The sequence below is a fragment of the Chroicocephalus ridibundus genome, chromosome 2, assembly GCF_963924245.1.
Source record: "Chroicocephalus ridibundus chromosome 2, bChrRid1.1, whole genome shotgun sequence".
In the NCBI taxonomy this organism is placed as follows: domain Eukaryota; kingdom Metazoa; phylum Chordata; class Aves; order Charadriiformes; family Laridae; genus Chroicocephalus; species Chroicocephalus ridibundus.
The window spans coordinates 58,635,854-58,655,578 of NC_086285.1; the positions used below are offsets into that span (position 1 = coordinate 58,635,854).

The window sequence follows — 19,725 nt, forward strand, 5'->3', positions numbered from 1 at the left end:
TTCCGCACATAACACCAAGTTTATCATCAGAGGTGAGTCATTAATTAGAAATCAAGCAGACAGAGGTTGCATTTTTAAAGGTATACGTACATTTCTGAGATAGATCGCTGCCTGCCTAATTATCACTGTACTGCATTTAAAAGATTGAATGCAAACAACCAAAGGTCTCTTAAAAATTCCACTTTTGACTACAGTGACTTTTTTTGTTACGTTTCAGGCAAATTACCATACCTGTTGCACGTCTGAACACCTTCACTAAAAATCTATTCATTTAACACAGTACTGCAATGCGCATGGAAAACCTTTCATGTACTGGAGCCCCCTGGCATATTAGTACCAGAACTAAACTGAGTTACTGAAGAGACTTCTGGGGGACCACCACGCTCGGCTTTCCGTATCCTTTGGGTCGCACCGCAAAGATGTCCCATGCAGAGTTTCCTGTCCCAGGGTACAGCCACTGTCACTGCCATCAGCTTAGTGACCTTCAAAGTGCTTTCGGCATTTATTCAAACGACATGTACTGAGGCTGTAGGATGGTTATCGAGTATAAACCTGCTCCACCGTCCTAAAGTACAAGTCACAATAAAAATCAACGGGGAGGATCTGTGAAGGTCAGAATGGGATTACAGAGGAGGAGTATCAGCACAAGCGCTGGAGGTTATACCACAGTGAAGGTGTAAAAAGTAGAGGTTTAGAAATCATTCAAAAGTCATCTTTAAGCGTTCATGCCTACCTGACTCAGCCTAAGGAAAGGAAAGGGATGGCTGCCTTCCAACCCAACACGACTTTCACGCAAAACTTCCGAATTTTCACAGGCATTTTAACGGCACCCTGGCTTCACCGGAGCTCGGGTTCAGCTCTGAACACCCAGCGACAGCAGATGAGACAAACTTCTGCAGTGCTCCCTCCTAAGTTATCCAACTAAGTAACCTCACGGGGCAGAAAGGATGCAACCCCCAGCGCTGCCTGTCCTCAGATGGATCATCAGGACCAGCCCCGGAGGGTTCCAGGGAAAGCACAGGAACCCTGCAGGAGCAGACACACCACTAGATGAGCTGCTCCCTCCAGCCTGGCACGTCATTTACCTCACAACTAGCAATAGCTCACTGGCAAACATTAGTAGAGGAGATGGAAATTCAGGCTGCAAAGCCCAGGACTCATTTTTACGTAGTTTTGGATTAGCGCCTATGCAGATTTTTGTCCATACAGTGATTTCAAAACACTTTCAAAGACTAAAGGTGCCATCCAGAAATTCCTGTCAAGAGGGAAAAGGACCAGCATACATGAATAGCATTTTTCTGTGTTTTATTTAAAGAATTAGAAAATTGCATTAGTGCTTTTGTTTTATGCAATCTGATAAAAACAGTAGCTGCGGGGAGAAAGTCAACAAGAGAACAGCAATCAATAATAATGTTGCAAACACAGTGCTACTGAGAGCAATAAGTAATTCCTCATAATCCCAAGTATGCTTTTTCTAAGAACATAGTTTTATTAATACACAGATACTCAGCTCTTTCTAAGAGCTGATGAGGATTAAGAATACAAAGTAAAGTAGTAAATTCATTAGCATAGAAGGTCTTCCTATACCACAGTCTTAAAAGGAAAACTCCTAAATCAAATATTGACCTTAGACTACTAGGTTTTCAATGATAAGGTATAGTCTTACTGAGTCCAGACTACTTTAAAACCTTTCCTAGGACTCTTGCCTCCTCTACAACAATTACATTTTATTGTACGGAAACATTCATAATGTACCACTCTAAGGTTTAACAGACAGCAAAACATCATCATACGTACACACCTCAACACCATTTCCTTGCTATCTAATAGAGGTGATGCACAAACGTTAATACAAAACCTTGTCCAAAATTCACGCCCATAAACCAAAACTTCTGATACTTCCAGTTACTCATGACTTCCATTTCAATCTTCCTCAGTGGCTCATTGTCAAGAAATGCCAAGTATCTGCCCTCGCCAGTCACGCCCTACGAAATTGTCGTCACTTGAGCCTCTCAAAACCATCACTCAACAATTAAACAATATAATTTTTGTCCCCTGTAAAACCTGTGCAAACTCTAGGCCTGCACACAACTCCCCTGGTCTCAAACAGATCACACATAGACTTCAAATAACGCATCTGCCAAAGCAGCTTGCAGAATCAGAGCTATTGCTAATTATTTCCATTAACCACTCTTCTCAACTTCTGAACAAACTCATGCCCTCCTTTGACTGCAGCACTCAGCAAGTGTTAACTTCCTACTCTCACTTTAGTTACATGCACTTTAAAAATCTGTCTAATGTACTTTTATAAGTGCTACATAGATGGGAGCTGCTTCAGTACCGGGTGGTATAGCAGTTGCTGTGGTAACACCATTTTTTTCCTTAAGTATAAAGCAAGAATGCCAGAGGCCTCTACAAACTAAGAATCGCATATTAACATATCATCTCAGGACTACAGTAAATAATTCATTTGATTTCATAGAGAGGAAGGAATGAGTTGTATACGCATATACACGCAGGCTTCTTTGTAAGAATTCCCGTGTAAAAGTTCTGGGGCAAACACATCCAGTGTGTGAATGAAATACCACTCAACTCAACCAAGTTCATTCCAGCAAGTTTAGAGACATCTCCTTTTTGCTAAACCATCAGACCATGGCTTTGGTTAGCAAAAATCAATGCTGAAGCCACACCACTTTACGTGACCTGAAGGATTCACCCATCTTCATCCCATCCAACAATATATCTAGAAACAATCTTTTAGGAAAAGAGTGGAAGGACAATTACTCAAATATGTACTTACTAGACTTACTTTTAAGCACACACAGTCAAAAGACTCTTTTCAAGTTATTACACTGACACCACAACACCTTGTGATGTGATTATAATTTATAATACCTTCTGTTTCAGGAGAATTACTTTTTGGCATAGTCTTCATATAACACAGTGTGGTATTCTGTATCAGTTTTTCCCTTTAAACTAGATGAGAAGAGTTTTCTTAGGCAAATAAAGTAATAAAAAACCTGATCCTGCCAACCTGGCAGGCAAAATATCCTTAGACTTCAAAGGAATATTATGCCTAAGGTTTGCTGGATCGAGCCTCAATAGAAGATGGGTGTCCCTGCTGCAGCGTTACTGTAATTGAGAAGCAAGAGTTCCAGATTTTCTTCTTTCTCCTCCAGCTCTCCGTAATTTTACCTTTTCCATCAACTCCCCTGCACGTAGCTGCAGTGCTTTTCTCCAAAGTTGCACGCTCTGAAGCTGGGAGCCAAACTCAAAATTCGAGGCCCTCCTTGAATGCCACTTTACCACCCGCTGCCAAATACGTCAGGAAAGCGGAAATGGAGCAAGCAATTCTGTCACAGCTAGTGGGAGAGTCAATATCATTAGCTTGAGAATTATTTTTCTGCGGTAAAGTACTCCTGAAGCTGCATAGGTGGCGATTGGAGAATATCTTCTCCCAGGTTAGGTTCCTGACTCTACCGCTACCCCCTGAAAAAAATTAAGCACATAAACATGGGCAAGTGGTAAGTCTAGGAGGACAGGCCCTGTGTCTATTTAGCAACAGGAACATTTCGGCTCCCCTCCTCCCTAGAGTATGAAAATGAAACTCCACCTACAGGCAGGCAAGGCAGCTCCTCCTTCACATCCCATGCTGCGGAGGTGGAAAGTCCGTGTCCCACTCTTCATTACGCTTTGCATTATCAACGCCACTGCATTAGATATGCTGAATATCACCAACAATATCAGAGCCGGAGCATTTCACCGCTTCACTAAACTAATGACAGAGTATTTTCCTGCTCTCGTCACTGTGTTATGAGTGCAGTCTAACAGCTACCTTGTTTAATGCACTGTTAAATACCCCGTGCTATTTATTTTCTTGCGAGAGAACTTCCTTCTCATCCCACTTTGGATTATAGCCCATTTCGCATCACGCTGTGGCTGATAATTTGTTATTTAACCGATCACGTGGAAGGGATGAAGGGGGGAAAAAGGAAAGGTAGGAAGCAAGTAGCTGTGAAAACAATTTGAAAGGGACCATACAAAATTTAAGTGCTTCTGCATTTTTTTCAGAGTCGCATATTAATGGATATGAAAGTAATTACACCTTTTTAATGTTCACATTCTAATAACTGTCATGCTAAAAATACCCACAGAGAGAACTAACAACGGAGGAGAACTACAGTAAACTGTTTTTCAGTTTTCACACGAAACCCGCACGGACATTTCCCATTTCTGCTGACCTAGCGAGTGCTTGGCAGAGGCAATGAGAAGGCGCCTGTGCTCCACACACGGGACTACGGCTTCAGGTGTAAACCTACCCCAGCCCAGCCCAGGTGAGAGAGTTCTCAGCAGTCACAGCAATTGCAGATCTGACCTATTAATTTTCAGCTGACAGTATTTTTTATTTTTTTTTTTTTAATTTGAGTTATTACACCATCGGACCGAAAGTCTTATTTTATATAATTACATAAACACAATTGATGGTAGCAATTTATTCCAGGGGCTGAAGATGTTCACTGGCAATCTAACAATGGAGGGAATTACTGCTGACAATTTCACAAAAGCTTTTATCAAAGTTTATGGGCCATTAAGCCCAACAGTGCGATTACCAGTACGATATCATCACTCTCAATAGTACCGTGTTGGCCCAGAACAATCCATTTTCTAATCCTGTCTGTTATAACTAGTCTGTTTACTCAGAAGTCATATGCTTGCTATTTCTGAAATGATCCAAGTCTTTGAAATAGTATTTGAGTTTAGTTCATAGACAGGATCCAATCAGTACCATATTAAACCAGGAGAGCATAGCCCGAGCCCTTTCCAAGCGCCCATAACTAATTCAGATTTTCTCTTCGTATGACGAAATACAAAATACAGATGTTAGCTGAGCATGTAAGCATACATATATTAAATTCCATGATACGCGGAGGCAGCTCTGAGAAACAGGCAACACAATATAAAAAAAAAAAAAAAAAGGGAATATTTCTCCCTAGAATCTCAGAGAATTCAGTTCTTGACCTGAGCTTGGCATTGGCACCTTCCATGTCCTATGTTATCAGGAATTAGTTTGGTTCCTAATAACTAATGACCAGACACAAAAAGAAATCGAGAAGGTGTTAATTAGCTATTTTTACTCTTAATTCACCGAATACCACATGCTCATTGATGCACACCAGACCGCTGCTGTTCAAATCAAGACGACCCTCATTTAGAAAAAGGGTCTGTTCTTCCTTTTTTGCGCTTGACAAATCTTTTAAGTGTCAGGGAGAATTACCCACACATACTGATGGGAGCGTCTTACACACTGGTGAACACCAACTTCCACGGTGCTGGATGAGTTCATCTACCATAGACAACTGTGATAAAGTGATGCTGCCTAAGGGATCTGCCTCATTAAGGAGGGAAAGAGAGAACAAGAGCGGCTCTGAAATAATAAAATCATTAACGAGAGCACCTTGCAGAGCTTATTAGGTAGAAGCAGACTGGCAATACCATTGCTCAACACTTAATTACTTTTTGAAGACCAGATGGAAATGAGACAGCGTTTCAATGACAAACCCTTCAAATCCCATGCGAAACGAGAAATATCAAACCAATCCATTAATTGGGCATGTGTCCTAACACAGATGTTAGGAAACGATCAGATCCTACCAGATAACTGAAGATGTTGAAGTTTTGACTTCACCTCCTACTGCAGACGCCCTCGTTGCAAGTGGTCAAATTAGGAATTACAAATGGAAGGGATGACATTTTTCCTTTTCCACTGAATTAAGACCGCTGCAACTCAACTACTTTCCCTCAACTACTTCTTCCAGACCGTGTGGAAGCCAACACGCAACATGAGCGTGACTTGCACGTTTCCCTTTCTGGATGTGCAGTGAAATACTTGTCCCTGCTCCCACTCGCAAAGACTGAACTTCTGCCATTAATTTTGGGGAAGCGATAACAGCATCAACACCTACCTAGATGTTACAACCACAACAACAAAAGCAAAGCGCGGCACTTCTGTTCTTCTTCTGTTCTTTTGTTAACATTACCACAGGTCTCCGTTGGGAAAGACATGGATCAGTACCTGAGGGAGGGGAGATGGGGCTGTTACTGCTTTTTCTGACAGCTCGTTTTTCAGGGAGTGACTTCTGTCCTTTAGGCTGCCTCTGAAAACGAAGTCACACTGCCACCGCTTTCCAACCCTCAGCAAACACCAAGGGCCCCACATCCTACATGCTGCTCTGCGGTACAAAACCCCTGTTCATGTGGAGATCCAATACCTTAAATTATGGTCTAACTCTGAGAAAGCAGCTTCCAGAGTCAGGATTTTGCCCACTGACACTTCTGTTTCCAAAAAATTGGTTTGTTTTGTTCTGGTTTCATCGGTTTTTCACTTGGGGTTTTCTGTTTGTTTTCAACAGGTTGTTGGTCTGTTTCTTTTTTTTAAAAAAAAAAAAATAAAAAAGGAACAGACTTGGTGCAAAAGTAGTCTGAAGAGCAGCAAAACAAACTGAACCCTGTTCAACAAGTGAGAATGTCAAGTTTCCATTCATGAGAAACAGGCTGCAATAAAAACGGAGGAGAAAAACAACCACTCCACACATGTAACAGCTTTTGCCTAAAGGCACTTTCTGTTCAGCAGTTCCCAACAATGTCGTGCCAAACAGTGATAGGCTCTCACTCAGGGACTCGAGGACATCTCCCTCCCTTTTTTGTGGGGGAAGGTTTCCTTGTCTTCAAGTGCTCAGTAGATGATCTCTGTACCTCCAGATTTAACAAATGAGGAGCAAGCTTGTCAAACATTAGTCTCATCTGCTCTTCGCCCAGCTTTCCCTTCCCAGTGATTAAAGGGAATGAAGAAGGACTTTTTTCATTTTCAGCTTCCAAAGTCATAGTTTGTGCAAAGTTCACCACCAACACCTTCAGGTAGGAGAACCGGTAACTTCCCCTCACAGCAGGAACAGTGATCGCATAGGCAAAACGGTATTTTTATCTGGCACCGAAGATCTGGTATCCTCATTATTTTGAAAGGCTCTTTTATCAAATAGGTATCCCTAGTGTCTCACACATCTTTTATGTTATATTAAGTGAAAAAGTTGGAAAGAAACACGATACCAAAATTTTCTCCTGAATAAAACAGGTGATCATCTGGCCAGTAGGTCCCCAAAACTTAACTATTCTCCATATCCCCAAAGCGCACCATCAGCCAGGGCTGCTCAATGCCTTTGATAGCTCAGGGTGTACTTTCTTAAATTAACCAACAGTGCTTTGTACATGGTATAACCAGTTATGACAGAGTAGTAAAGTGACCTTTTTTTTTTTTTAAATACTACTTTCACAATGCCAAAACCACATGGGATTTTTCAATTGCATAATACAGCTACTTAAATTTAAGACAAACTAAAAAATAACAACATTAGGAAACAAAAGCCAAGAAGACCTTTTCTTTGCTGTTCCTCTACGCCGAATTAAGATGCTCTCGTCACAAGTCCAAACTCACCAGCAGGAGTTGGAGGTGAACCATGAAGCACGTCCCCTTGGAAACACTGAGGATAGCGCGTAATCCATGAGCACATCTGAGAAAAGGAGTTTTCTGAATCTCTGGTTATGGCACATCCGTTGGAGTTGATGGCCCAGGAAGACACGAAGGAAAGCTAAGACTGCAGCAAATTGCAAATGTTTGGGAAGAACCTGCTTAAGAATCCCCCCTTACAATTAAAGAAAACGAAGGTGCACTTGGCGAGGTGACTCCTTTTCCCTGTTAAGTATCTGCTTGTGGAAAATTAGTAAGAAAACATAACTCTTGAAGATACAGCACAACGCCACCTGCACAAAACAAATGTGTATCTCAATTTAATGTAAGCTTTGGTTAAGTGGCTTGTGTTGAAATGCCACCTAGCATTCCAAGTGTAACCCAACTTAATCATATCTATTGAAAACCACATAATAAATAACATGAAATATTCAGCATGCCATCCTAATTGCAGAGGTTGTCTCATTTACTAGAAGTCATTTATTTATTCAAATGACTTGAACTACGTGATTCAATCTGAATCATGGGAACTAGTTACTGATTTGTGGAAACAGCCTCTTACTTCTTTGCTAAAGGCATTGTTGAAATAACTGACCCAACTGCTAAAACAAGCTTCTTCCTTGAACCCTGCCTCCTTCCTTAGTCTTACCTCCCGAGTGAACTTCAGAAAACAGGATTGTTCTACAAAAGCATTTTGAAATTAAGAATTTAAAAAAAAAAACAAAAAAACAACAAACCCAACCCTGAATTACATGCAATGAAAAAATGGTATTTCCAAGATGACAGAATTGCTTAGCAATAGGGAATTGTGCAGGGAACCATTATTGCACTTTGCAGAATTTAAGTACACAGCTCTCAAAAAGAAATGCTTAATACCTCAGACATGAATCAAATTCAACTTTCAGATGTGTATGTATGTCTCTCAGATCTTAATGGGGGTGTGTGTGAATACATATCCCCAGACAGAAGCAGCTACAGTCTTTTTTTGTTTGGGTTTTTTTGGTTTTCTTAAGTTAGGCCTTGAAAATATGAAGCTTGCCATCACAACTGTGCCGTAGCCATGCAGAAAGCATAATTTAGGAAACAATTCAGACTTTACATCTGCTTACACCCAACCTTGATTTGCAGCTACTGTCTCATGCCACTGTTATTTCAGGAGGTGCTGGGGTTTCCCCCGGGGCGGTGGAACAAGGGGCCAGGCAGGAATGAGAACGTTTCGGTCGCAAGGAGCCAAGCCAGATGCACGCCACCATAGGTCACCTCATCCCAGGCTACGGCCAACCTCCGTCAAGGGACAGGTCCCCAGGGAAGGACAGGCAGAAGGGCCTTCAGGAAAGAGGGGAAACGATGCTCTGTGTGAGGCGTCGTTTCAAAGCTGGCAAATAAGCCCTGAGCAGGATGTTGGTTACCTTCAACTCCAGGCAGTGTTTATCATTGGCTTGGGCATGGGACAAGAGGCCAAAAATCCTGGCAGGCAGCTTCACCAGCGGCCAGCTGTGTTGCCTCAGGCAACCATTCAAAGCCTCCGTGGCTCTGATCCTGTAGCTCCTGATAGGTAAAAATAATACTTTTCCCTACTTAGGAGAAGGGCCGCGTAAGCTTGCTGTGCCCCAGTGCCAAGAGCGGCTGATTTCCAGGGCTCTTCTGGTTATCTTCACATTTACTGCTGAATCTGGCGACGGGAAGGCAGGAATTACGGCACGGCGTTTTGATTACCAAACGCACACAAACCCCGTTCCCACAAACTGATAATTTCCTTCTTGTAAAAGCCAGAGTTAAAATACTACTATCCTGTCATCAAGACAGCTGGTTTATATCCTCTCCTCCTTCCTTCCACATCTTCCCCGGAAAACATCCCGCCTGACGTGGTCCCCGCCGACTCACCCAGCACCACGAGGAGCCGTCTACCCCAAGAGAGCCATTCTGGAAAAACCACCTTTGCTGGTCCTGCATGTATTTATTATTTTTTTTATTTTTTTTTTTTTTGGTTTGGGATGGAGGGCGCTGGCAAATCCACCGCTTTTCCAAGGAGCTGGAGGGTACCCCCGAGGACTCTGCCCGCCCTTCACACGGCACCTTTGCAAGGTAGAGGAACCAGAGAGCGGTAACCGCTTGAAGGAGGTGAGGAGGAGAAGGCTTTTCACCCACACAGCAGCGCCGCCGGCCCTTGGGGCATTGCTACTGCTCGGCAGCTTTCACCTCACCTGCCCAAAGCCCCGGCCCATCTGCTTCTGCGCCTCAAGCGAGGACCTGCAAATCTCCAGCTCCTCCTCCTCTGGATGGAGGTCAGCAAGGTACGACAAAGGCACCAAACATACGGAGGCCAGGGAGATAATGGATACCATGCTTTTTTATTATTTATTATTATTATTAATAATAATAATTCTTGTTATTTTATTATGTCTATTATCACTTTGATGTTTTCGTTATTATTTTATTGTTTTTATTATTCTCTGATGAAAATGGAAACGCCATCACGACCATTTCAGACTGCATTTCTCTCTCGACTTGACATTCGGAGCGTTGCTTTTCTCACGTATCTAAATGACAGCCCGTCCCACCCCCAAAACCTGAAGTTTTTCAGGGAGGAGTGACGGAGGGAATTGAAGTAAATGCATTAATTTGAGCCAAACTCAGCAAACATGCCTTGGTCAAAAAAAAAAAAAAAAAAAAAAAAAAAGAGTGGGAGGGAGGCGTAAGAAAATTAAGTGGTGCTCTGGTATTTTCAAAATAAACCTGCAAATTTTCATTTCAAACGGCATTTCATTTTCCTTCTTACCCAACTTAAAAAGAAAAGAAATGGTCTCAGGTTAAATTTAATCTTCCAGATTATCTTAAAACAGGTTTTTTTGGTTGGTGTTTTGTTGTTGGGTTCCCCCCCCACCTCCCCCTTCACTTCACTAAAACCACCCCGACATATTTGTTTCAGTTTGAGTAGAAGTTATTCTTTTTTTCCAATTTTTTTTTTTTTTTTTTGCTTCGACCGCTGAAACAAACAAAACCCACCCATGATGTGATGCACTCGAATAGCAAGACATGCATGCGAACACGTAGATGTTTACTTTCATGTACGCAGATGTGCTGGGCAGGAGAAGGCACGCTGGCAGGAGGAGGAACCTTGCATCTGCCTTGCATGGATCCGTCAACAGCCAAAACACACTTTGCATTAAAACTTCAAAACGAAAGCTCACACGCCTTTACGGGCTACATAAATCCAGTGCTGCTCCCTCCTAGATTGCTGGGAGATTGCCTTCTGTTCTTAAAAAAAAAAAAAGAAATTAATAAAAATTAAGTAGTAAATGTACTTCTTAGCTCAATGGCCAACCCACACGGCCTCGTCTTTTCACTCTGGTCATCAGAAAGTTCTCCTGTTCAAACACACAATCTCACAAGTGGGTTTTTTTTCATACTTCTCCCCTGCGAGCAGCCCTCAGTAACATTACTAAAGCACAGAGAGCACGAGACCCACACCTACACATTGCCCCTACGAGACAAACTACGAGGGCACGTTATAGCTCTCAAATTAAAAAAAAAAAATCCTGCTTCAGCAGGGATAGACATTTATTTTGGTACAACTTCTCTGTACATGGAGTACATCTTTTTTCTTTTTTTTTTTTTTCTTTCTTTTTTCCCCTTCCACATTTCGCTCGGGAATGACTTCTGCTGCCCATATTCATGCCAAATGTTCTGTAACTATTTCTGAAGGCAAAAAAAAAAAAATACACTATTACTCAATACTGTTAGGTCAGCAGAATTCAGCCCTAAAAAAAGAAGTATTACAGTCCTGTTTGCTGTAGTTGGAAGCCAAGAAGTAACACGTCAAAAACCAGAATGGGCAGGAATACTACTAGATCTTTTGCTGCACCTACTAATACAGCGTTCCTGGAAGTGAAGGGGCGCAGGAGAAGGTCAAATCGACAGGTAAGTAACAGGGTCAGCACGTATTGTACCAGGCTAAATAACTATCAGAGTCCGCACAAAAGATCACGCAGTGGATTCCCCTTCTGCGTACTGTTAACTCCTGGGGGAAAAAAAAAAAAAAAAAAAAAAAAAGAAAAAAACCCAAACAAACACAAAACACCTGAACGCTTTCTACCCCCACCTACACAATGCTGGTAAATCCATAGTGCTGGCTCCCCACGTCCTCATGCATTTCACAAGCTCTCCAGAGCCAACAGGCACGAACGGCCGCGGTCCTCAGGAATGGAGAGCTTCTGATGAGCCGCATCCAACACAGCTTTTATCCCACCCTTGTCACCCAGACCCGGGGACATTTGCCATTGCATCAGCCTCATCCAAAGGGGGCATCCCCGAGGCGAGGGCCCGTCTGCTAATCCCTCCTCATTATTCCCGCTCTCCCGCTGCTCCATGAAGCAGCGGCTCCCGCTCAGCCATCGTCCCCAGCACAGGCACAGGCTGAAGCGCTGCTTAGGACCCAGAAAGGCAAATTCTGCACTAAACTTTTTTTTTTTTTTTTTGCCAACTGCACTTAAAGGCAAGACGTGTTTGCTCAAGCTAACCTCGAGGCGAGAGTTAAGGCAGGTGACCATCCCCGTCACAGCTATAACTGCTGCTTGAGTATTCATCGGAGGCTACGCACCTTCTACAACGGCTACAGAGCGAATCCGGGAAACGAAAAGCAAGAACGCGCCTTCCACTGAGGAGCAAAATAAAAGCGCTGCTGCCTTTCCTAATAACCTCCCCTTTCTGCTAAAACCAGGAAAATCCTAGCTGGATTGAGTGGGATTCCTGCGCCAGCTGAGCCCCGACCAACAAAATTGCGTTTTTCCCTAGCAGGTGCGCAAGGAGAGCAGTAAAGCAGGCTGGAGTTTTGAGAAATTGTGAACACAAATAGAAGCTGCCTAATGCAATTCCCGTATTTCCAGAATAACAATTGCTCTAGCTAGCAGGTCATCTTTTTACAGAATAAGACCTCACCCTATTTTGAATAGTCGAAATTAAACAGGTTCGTCAGCCGGGTCAGTCCAGCAAGTGCTCCTAATGTAGACTGGCCAGAGGATGCTTTTGCGGGTGCAGCCCATTCTGGCTCCCCCCGGTCAAAGTTCTCCGAGTCAAAGCATTTCTCTGACAGCACAACCACGTTTGCGTTACCCAAGCACTGTTGCCATACAGATCCGAGTGTAACACGAGACTTTACATAAATTGTCATACCTGTAAACACCAGTGCTTGTAACATAACATGCCGACAAGTACTTTTGAACGTACGTTAGTTCTTTCTGGGATACTCCACTCACACACACGGGGTGACTGTACCCTCTGATGCACACATGCTACCGAAACTTGGACTAATCCAGGAGTTTGTGGCAATATCAACAGTTTCTATGCCAAACCATTCCACGGAGGTACTGTCATCCTCCCTAAAATGAAGCAAACCTTTCACTAGGCTTGTTTCCGAAGAGGTATTAAGCAAAGGCAGATTGTGCTCAAGGAAGATAAGGACACCTTCTGAAGGAACTGGTTTGGCTAGTCAGCTATCTTGCTGCTAAAGCTAGCATATCCCAGTGATTTCAGCGATACATGGATACCCAAATGCAAAAGTCAGCCCTGAGGACCATAATGGCATTGTGCGACACTCCCTGAAAGTCGTTCTCTAGAAATTAACAAATAAATTACAACGGACTACTCTGATTGTAAAGTCTCCAGGGCATTGATCTTGATTTCTTGATTCATCTGCAAATCTCTTAATATACTCTTGATGCAAGAAATAACACATTTGTATTTACCACTATCGCTCCCGCGTGTAGTTTGCTCATCACAAACACACACACACATACTTTGCTGAGAGGCCCATCTCTTTTGTGGCATTTTGCACGTAGTCACACAGATTGCCCAAATTAAGGAGGTGACTGCTGGCACTTTACTTTCCCTTCTCCGCTTATGAGAAAATGATCTTAACGATGGGAGGATTTGTGTTTTGTTCTTAATCACTCACACCTTGAGGCACTGGAGTGAGAGCAACTCTATAGCAAAGGCTACTTATTTAATAATATTATTTCACCAAGCTGGATTGTATCAGTATGTAAGTTTCCACATCACTAACTGCATTCAGTGCCAAGGCTGCACAGATTTATTTTAGTTACCGAATCCAAAGAAGTTCGGTCATTTACCAAGGAAAAAAATAAATAAATAAATGGGTGCATACAGACAAGACCTTAGATAATACACAAATACCTGCACACGCGCCACACACATTTGCTCGCGTCTCCACGCAGAAAACTCCACTTGCATCAGTGATGATACGAAGACAGGAATGACAAACCAGCGTACCAGCAACGCCGGTACTGCAACAGGAGCACGAGATGTCCTTCACCTGAGACCCGGTGCCTGGCACTAGGCAGGCAGAGGACACCGACGACCCCTCTGCCAAGCTGCAGATGTGCAGGCAGCCGCCTGCGCCTGGGAGACCCCCCCGCCACGCTCCTTCCCACAGCAGCCACATTCCACTGGGATCTCTGCTCCCACGGAGCAGAAGCCAGGTTACACTGGAGAGCATCTCAAAAGGCACTGGATGCCCGGGCATAACCGGATCAAGCCCTACACGGTCCACAAAGATTAGTCTACTTGTATACATCCGTTGCAAGTCGGTATGGGATAATATACAGCGCAGAACCTATAAAACAATGTAAAGGGCAGCAATACATAACAGCAGCACATAAGTGGCCCCCAGATAAACACTGCATGGGATATTAGATGGAGCTTTTTCCTTTCACATGAAAATGAACACTTCAGCATCCTAAAGGAGCTTCCTTTTCCGTTGTTTTTCAGAAAGCCGTGTAAGACACCAGGTACGCAAGGCCACCGCAGACACCGAGCTGCCCAGCGTGCTCGCACGCAGCTCCCAATATAGAGCAGGGCGCTCCCATCCCACAACGGCGGCAGCTACAGATCAAAACTAGAGATATAAAACCAATATATAGCAACAAAAAAGCAGTTTGCTTAACTGTACCGTTGTCACTGACACACAAAACTGGACATAGGTCAAGTGCATTCTGCGTTTGTGCCATGCCGGCTGTCACAGGGATTTATCTCAGGTATCACCGAACAGGCCATCCGGGGTACATTAATGGAAATCCGGATTAGTTCCACTGTGGTTAATCTGGGTCAACATCAGAGCAGGTAGACAGAGACAGGTATCGATTCCAGTGAGTGTACTTCAGTTTCCAGCAATGCCATTTGGTTCTGGAATATGCACATCTTAATGACTACAGCGTTACAACTAAACCAGTTCTCTCTCATCCATATTCAAAGAACTCATTCAACAATTTTGGGAAAAGACACAATTGTATTTAAATCTCCAGTCAAACATTATGTTGATCAGATTTTACAGGTTGATGCTGACATTCTTCTAACAAAACCAACATTTCAACATTTTCCCAGGTTTTTCTTTTCTTTTTTTTAAAGATCTCCTCTTTTTGGTAATAGAGCAAATCAGATTGAAATTTTTAAAGGTGTAATTTCATACACCATTTGAACTTCTAAAGTCCACACAACTTGATCTTAAAACTCAAGAGCGTTGCACGTATTTATTACTTCAAGTATTACTCTGAATTCTGATGCTGGGTCCAAGGAGGCAGATCCCCAACATACCCTGATGCTCTATTACCTGTTGGACCTGTGGCTTCAAACCAGCATCTCACAATCCTCAAATGCCGCTTTATTTTGTACCCCGACTTATTTTCATGCTCATCTTCAAGCGTGAGGAGAAACTAATAAGGACCAATCAATCGATTCATGCTTCCGGGAAAAATTCTTCTGTCTTCACCTCTGCCACTGAGCCTCCAGCTCTCCTCAGAGGAACAGTTACTTGCTAACAGAACATACCGAAAATAATCTCTGATGGGTTTATCACTTAGCTGTTGATTATTTAGTAATCCTCAAATAACCGGTACCCTCATAAGTGTATGAGACTAACATACACATATGTATATGAGAATAACATAAACACTATAAACAAAGTATTTTCCCCTCACGGTCTATATATCCTACAGGACATGTGCACCTGAGACTGCATCTCAAAAGACTTTTAAACACAAGCACGGAGTCACCTTGCTTCTCATCATTTTCAAAGGGTGAGGGAAGCGAGGGGGAAAAAAAAAAAAAAAAAAAAAAAAGAAAAGAAAACCGGGAAAGAAAGACTGCCCATGTTACATCAACAACAGGTATGAACTTGATTCCTGGAACAAGAGAATCTCCACTTTTTGAAGGTTGTGCAACTAGTCCTTTTGGACAGGGTGTTTCTGCCTTTCAGGAGGGTTTTACTGTCCACAGTCACGAAAGACTAACTCAGTCACTTTAAGCCACGCATCAGCCCTTCTAAAAGCTATTAATTCTCGTCTCCCGCTTTTTCTTTAAAAAGAAAGAAAGGGTAAAAAAACAAAGCAAAACAAAACAAACAGAACCCCCAAAACAAACCCAACCAAATCCGCATTTTTTTGCTGGCTGGCAGATTTCCAAGATAAAGAGGACTGTACTCTGCCTGGAACAGCAGCAGCCGGGGCCTGGCTCTCCAAACTCACAAAAGAGAACACCACAGACGGAGAGCAAGAGGGGGAAGGAGAAAAAAAAAAAAGAGAGGAGAAAAAAAAAGAAAAAGCGACGGATCTGACCAGCTAGAAACGTTTTCTCACCCTTTAAACCAGCAACCCCCCAAAACCCACCAACCCACCCCAGCGGCGCCCGCTCCGCGCCGTTCCCACGCACCCGCCGCGCCGGGCGGTCACTGCCGGGGGTGACAGCGCCGGCGGAGCCGCGGCGGCTTCTGCACGCTGGGTCGGGCGGGGGTAAATCGCTCCTTTTCCTTTTTTTTTTTTTAATAACTGGGCAACCAGAACCCACATGAAGTTTCTCTTTTTTCCACGCCCCCCCCCCTTCCCAGGTGCATTTTTTTTTTTATTATTTTAATTTTTGTTTGGAACAGGACAAGCGGAGGTGCCCAGGTCAAGGCGACAGGCGGGGGTTACCGGAGCGGCGCTCGCTCCCGGGGGTCGCCCGGCTCTTCCCCGCCGCCACCGAGGGGGTAGCGGCAGCGGCTGAGCCCCGACAAGGCAACGCGGGAAGGGAAGGGGGGGGAAGAATGAAAAAAAAAAACCAAAACCCACGAAAGGAGAGAAGCACGAGCGATGAGATGTGCCAAGGCTTATTCCCTTTTATTTCCTCCACCCCCACAAAAGAAAATAAGCCTAGAATCAGGAAGTCAGAGCTGCGTGATCGCTGCTATAGGTTTGGGGGTTTTTCCCCCCTTTCTCCTCTCTCTCTCTTTTTTTTTTTTTTTTTTTTTTTTAAGGAAAGAAGTAGTTGGGACTTTCCCTCCGCCGCTCCCCGCGGGAGGCCGCGGCGCGCCGCCGCCCGCAGCCCGGCTTCCCACGGGGGAGCAGCCGGCAAAACGGCGGCGGGACGCCCGGGGGAGCACTCCTCCCCGCGCCCCCCATCCCCATCCCCATCCCCATCCTACCTTTCTTTTCCTCCACGGCGGAGCAGAGGGCGACGCGCCCCAGCAGCAGCACCAGGACAGCGGCCCCGCGGGGCCCGGCGGCGGCGAGGGGGCTGCGGCCGCCCATGCTGCGGGACCGCCGCTGCCTCCCGAGGGCTGGGGAGGGGGGGAAGTGTGCTGGTGAGTGTCGGACGGGACGGAGGTTTCCGCGGAGCCGCTCCTCTCCTTCCCTCCTCTTCCTCTCCCGCGGATCAGCTCCTCGCCGCCGCTCTGCCCTGCGCGGCTCCGCGCAGCATGCTTGGAGGGCGGCCGTCGAGGGCTGCGCGCACACGTGCGTGCCCCCCCCCACCTCCGCTGCGGGCGGGCTGCTGCCTTCCTCCTCCTCCTCCTCCTCCTCCTCCTCCTCCTCCTCCCTCTGCTCCTCCTGTTGCTGGGGGGTGCGCAGGGGCTTGCGGAGCGGCTGTAGCCGGCTGCGGGACGGGGCGCGCCCGGCTGCGCTCTCCGCCCGGCCGCGGAGCGCAGGGGCTCCCTCTGGGGACGCCGAGGAGGAGGAGGATGGGGCGGGAGCAAGGAGGAGGAGGAACTCGGCGGCGCCTTCCCCGCCCAGGTGGGGAAGGGGCGGACCCGCCACCTGTCCCGGGATGTGGGGTGAGAGGAGGGGTGGGGTGGGGAGAGAGTAGTTTAGCGGCCCCTCCTTGCTCGGGACGGTGCGGGGGGAGGTGGATGCTCCGCTCCCCGGCGGTAGCTGCCGAAGGCACGGGTGTGCATTCGCGCCGCTACTCGCAAAAAAAGCGGCGCGGCCCCGGCACGGCCTCCACCCGCCCACTGGTGTCCCCTCCCGGGGAGGGGACCGCGGCTGTGCGGGTACCGGAGGGACTTGCAGCAGAAACCCTGTCCCGTCCTGCCCCCCCTCCCCCCCAGGGAGGGGAGTGCGGGCAAGGAAGGGCTGAGGCGCTTTATCGGGGAGCAGCCGCAGCGAAGCGGCTCCGAAGGCTAAACCCGCTAAGCCGCTCCCTCAGGGGCTCATCTCCGGGGGGGAGGCGGGGGGAGCTCTGGCCCTCCTCTCCGCTCCCCCCAAATCAGCGGAGCCCGCTTGGCTGCTCTGCGAAGTGTCCTGTTCTCGTTCTGGTCATTTTAGCCCCGATGGTTGCAAAGCCATCGGTGTGTGCGCGTGTGAAAAAAAAAAGCGCACGGTTTCTCTGCGTGTTTTAGCGCAAGGATAACGGGGTCGGGATCTGCGGATGCCGCTTCTATTCCCCTGCACCGGCAGTGAGAAAGCGCTCCTTGCTCCGCGTAGCCAGTCGCTTAAATAAACACACAATAATACAAGTGTTCCTGAGGTGCTCCAGGGACATCCGCAGACATGAAAGAGTACGTACGTGGTGCTCCTTCCCCCCCAACATCTTTTCCCCCGGAGAGGCAAAACCAAGGTATTCAGTAAAACACGCTTATGGTTACAATCTCCTTTTTTTTTTTTAAACAGGCTGCTCCTCTGGAAAGTGGGAGGAAGCACCGTCTTGTCACTCAAGTACGTTAATAGGATGTAGAAGTGTCACTTGTCTGGGCTGGGATCTCTCTGAGTAGATCATGATTCAACATTCAAACTTGTTAAAGGCTGGTGGTAATAAAGCTCTTGTGAAGAGTTGGGTCACACAGTCAATAGGATATGAAGCCTTAGAACTGTTATGATTAATTGGGAACTCCAGAACCAAAGTCCCTAATGACATGAGGTTTGGGAGATTACGCGCTAAATGCCTAAATCTATCACAGGGTGCTGGAACACAATAGATTGCAAAATAGCCACTGAGTGTATCTTGACTTTCCTCTGTGATGCATGTCCTCTGAGAGATGCCTTCCTTCTCTCCTACCAGTCAACTTCCTCTGTACAATCTTTTTTCTGATAGTTTAACTAGTTACCGTCCTAACTAGGCAAAAACCACCATCCCATTTCCTTATCCTAGCACAAAACCTGACCACATGCCTTTAACCACGTATTATCCCGCCATGCCTGTAATCATTTATTAAGATAAATTGGGTTACAAGTCAGCTTTTGTATGCTGCAGCTGACATTCTGGTTTGATTATATTTTGTAAATAACGTGAATGATGTACTTTGAAGTAAACTCAGACATTAGTAACACCCGAGGAACTCTGTTCCTATGATTGGTTTCGTGGCTGTAACTGCGGGCAGAGTCTGGGCTTACAATACAATATTAATGCAATTTGCTTCAAAGATGCTCGCACAGCGCAGCTTCATAACCATTGTGTGTATATGATTCATTTTTATTTATTTAGACAAATAGGAGGATCTTTAAAAATGAGAGGCCCAGGAAAAAAAGATCAACAACCAGGGAGGGGAGATATGCAAAGCATCCTCAGCACGCACTAATGATTGCAGCTTGCATTATGAGAAAGGAAGGGCAATCAAGACAACCGAGAAATGAACCTCAAATCAGTTCTATAGATAAATACTAAATAAAAACATCTGCCCCTAGAGGTGCACGTTGAGCATCAAGCTGCCACTATGGAAGGCAATGGAGTTTTTAAAATCCACAAAAAGAAAGGATTCAAAGCGACAGTTGAAAAACAAACTAAACAGGGAAAAAAAGAAAACATCTTTCTGCATATGAACTCAGTGGAGAAACTTGTCCAAGTCCTGTCCTAACATGCTTAAAGAACAAACACTTGCTTTGCAGAATTTTTCGTGCAATTGTGATTCTACCGGCTATACTGAGGCAGGAACATTTCATGCT

General features: G+C 45.3%; 2 protein-coding genes across 3 annotated transcripts in view; one reads left to right on the forward strand and one right to left on the reverse strand.

Annotated features, from left to right (window-relative positions):
• Window positions 1–17,344, reverse strand: part of EGFR (epidermal growth factor receptor) — a 169,436-nt gene extending 152,092 nt beyond the window's left edge. The window contains exon 1 of one of the 2 annotated variants that reach the window (XM_063325632.1): window positions 16,995–17,344. In XM_063325632.1, the coding sequence (XP_063181702.1) occupies window positions 16,995–17,100 (106 nt within the window). In that variant the 5' untranslated portion in view covers window positions 17,101–17,344. The remainder of the gene's footprint in view (window positions 1–16,994) is intronic. The other variant, XM_063325633.1, reaches the window with a different exon arrangement.
• Window positions 17,268–18,542, forward strand: LOC134511535 (uncharacterized). The gene is made up of 3 exons (XM_063325635.1): window positions 17,268–17,621; window positions 18,186–18,344; window positions 18,457–18,542. Exons 1-3 carry the CDS (start codon window positions 17,268–17,270, stop codon window positions 18,508–18,510), a joined length of 567 nt encoding a protein of 188 aa, XP_063181705.1. The 3' UTR covers window positions 18,511–18,542.
• The last annotated feature ends 1,183 nt before the right edge of the window (window positions 18,543–19,725 follow it).

What these genes read in the sequence shown, in the direction of transcription:
- LOC134511535 (XM_063325635.1), top strand. Translation starts at nt 17,268, where the DNA reads ATGCTTGGAGGGCGGCCGTCGAGGGCTGCGCGCACACGTGCGTGCCCC. An exon ending in CACCTGTCCCGGGATGTGGG is followed by an intron (nt 17,622 to 18,185) that starts GTGAGAGGAGGG and finishes TGCGTGTTTTAG; the next exon opens with CGCAAGGATAACGGGGTCGG. An exon ending in ACATCCGCAGACATGAAAGA is followed by an intron (nt 18,345 to 18,456) that starts GTACGTACGTGG and finishes TTTTTTAAACAG; the next exon opens with GCTGCTCCTCTGGAAAGTGG.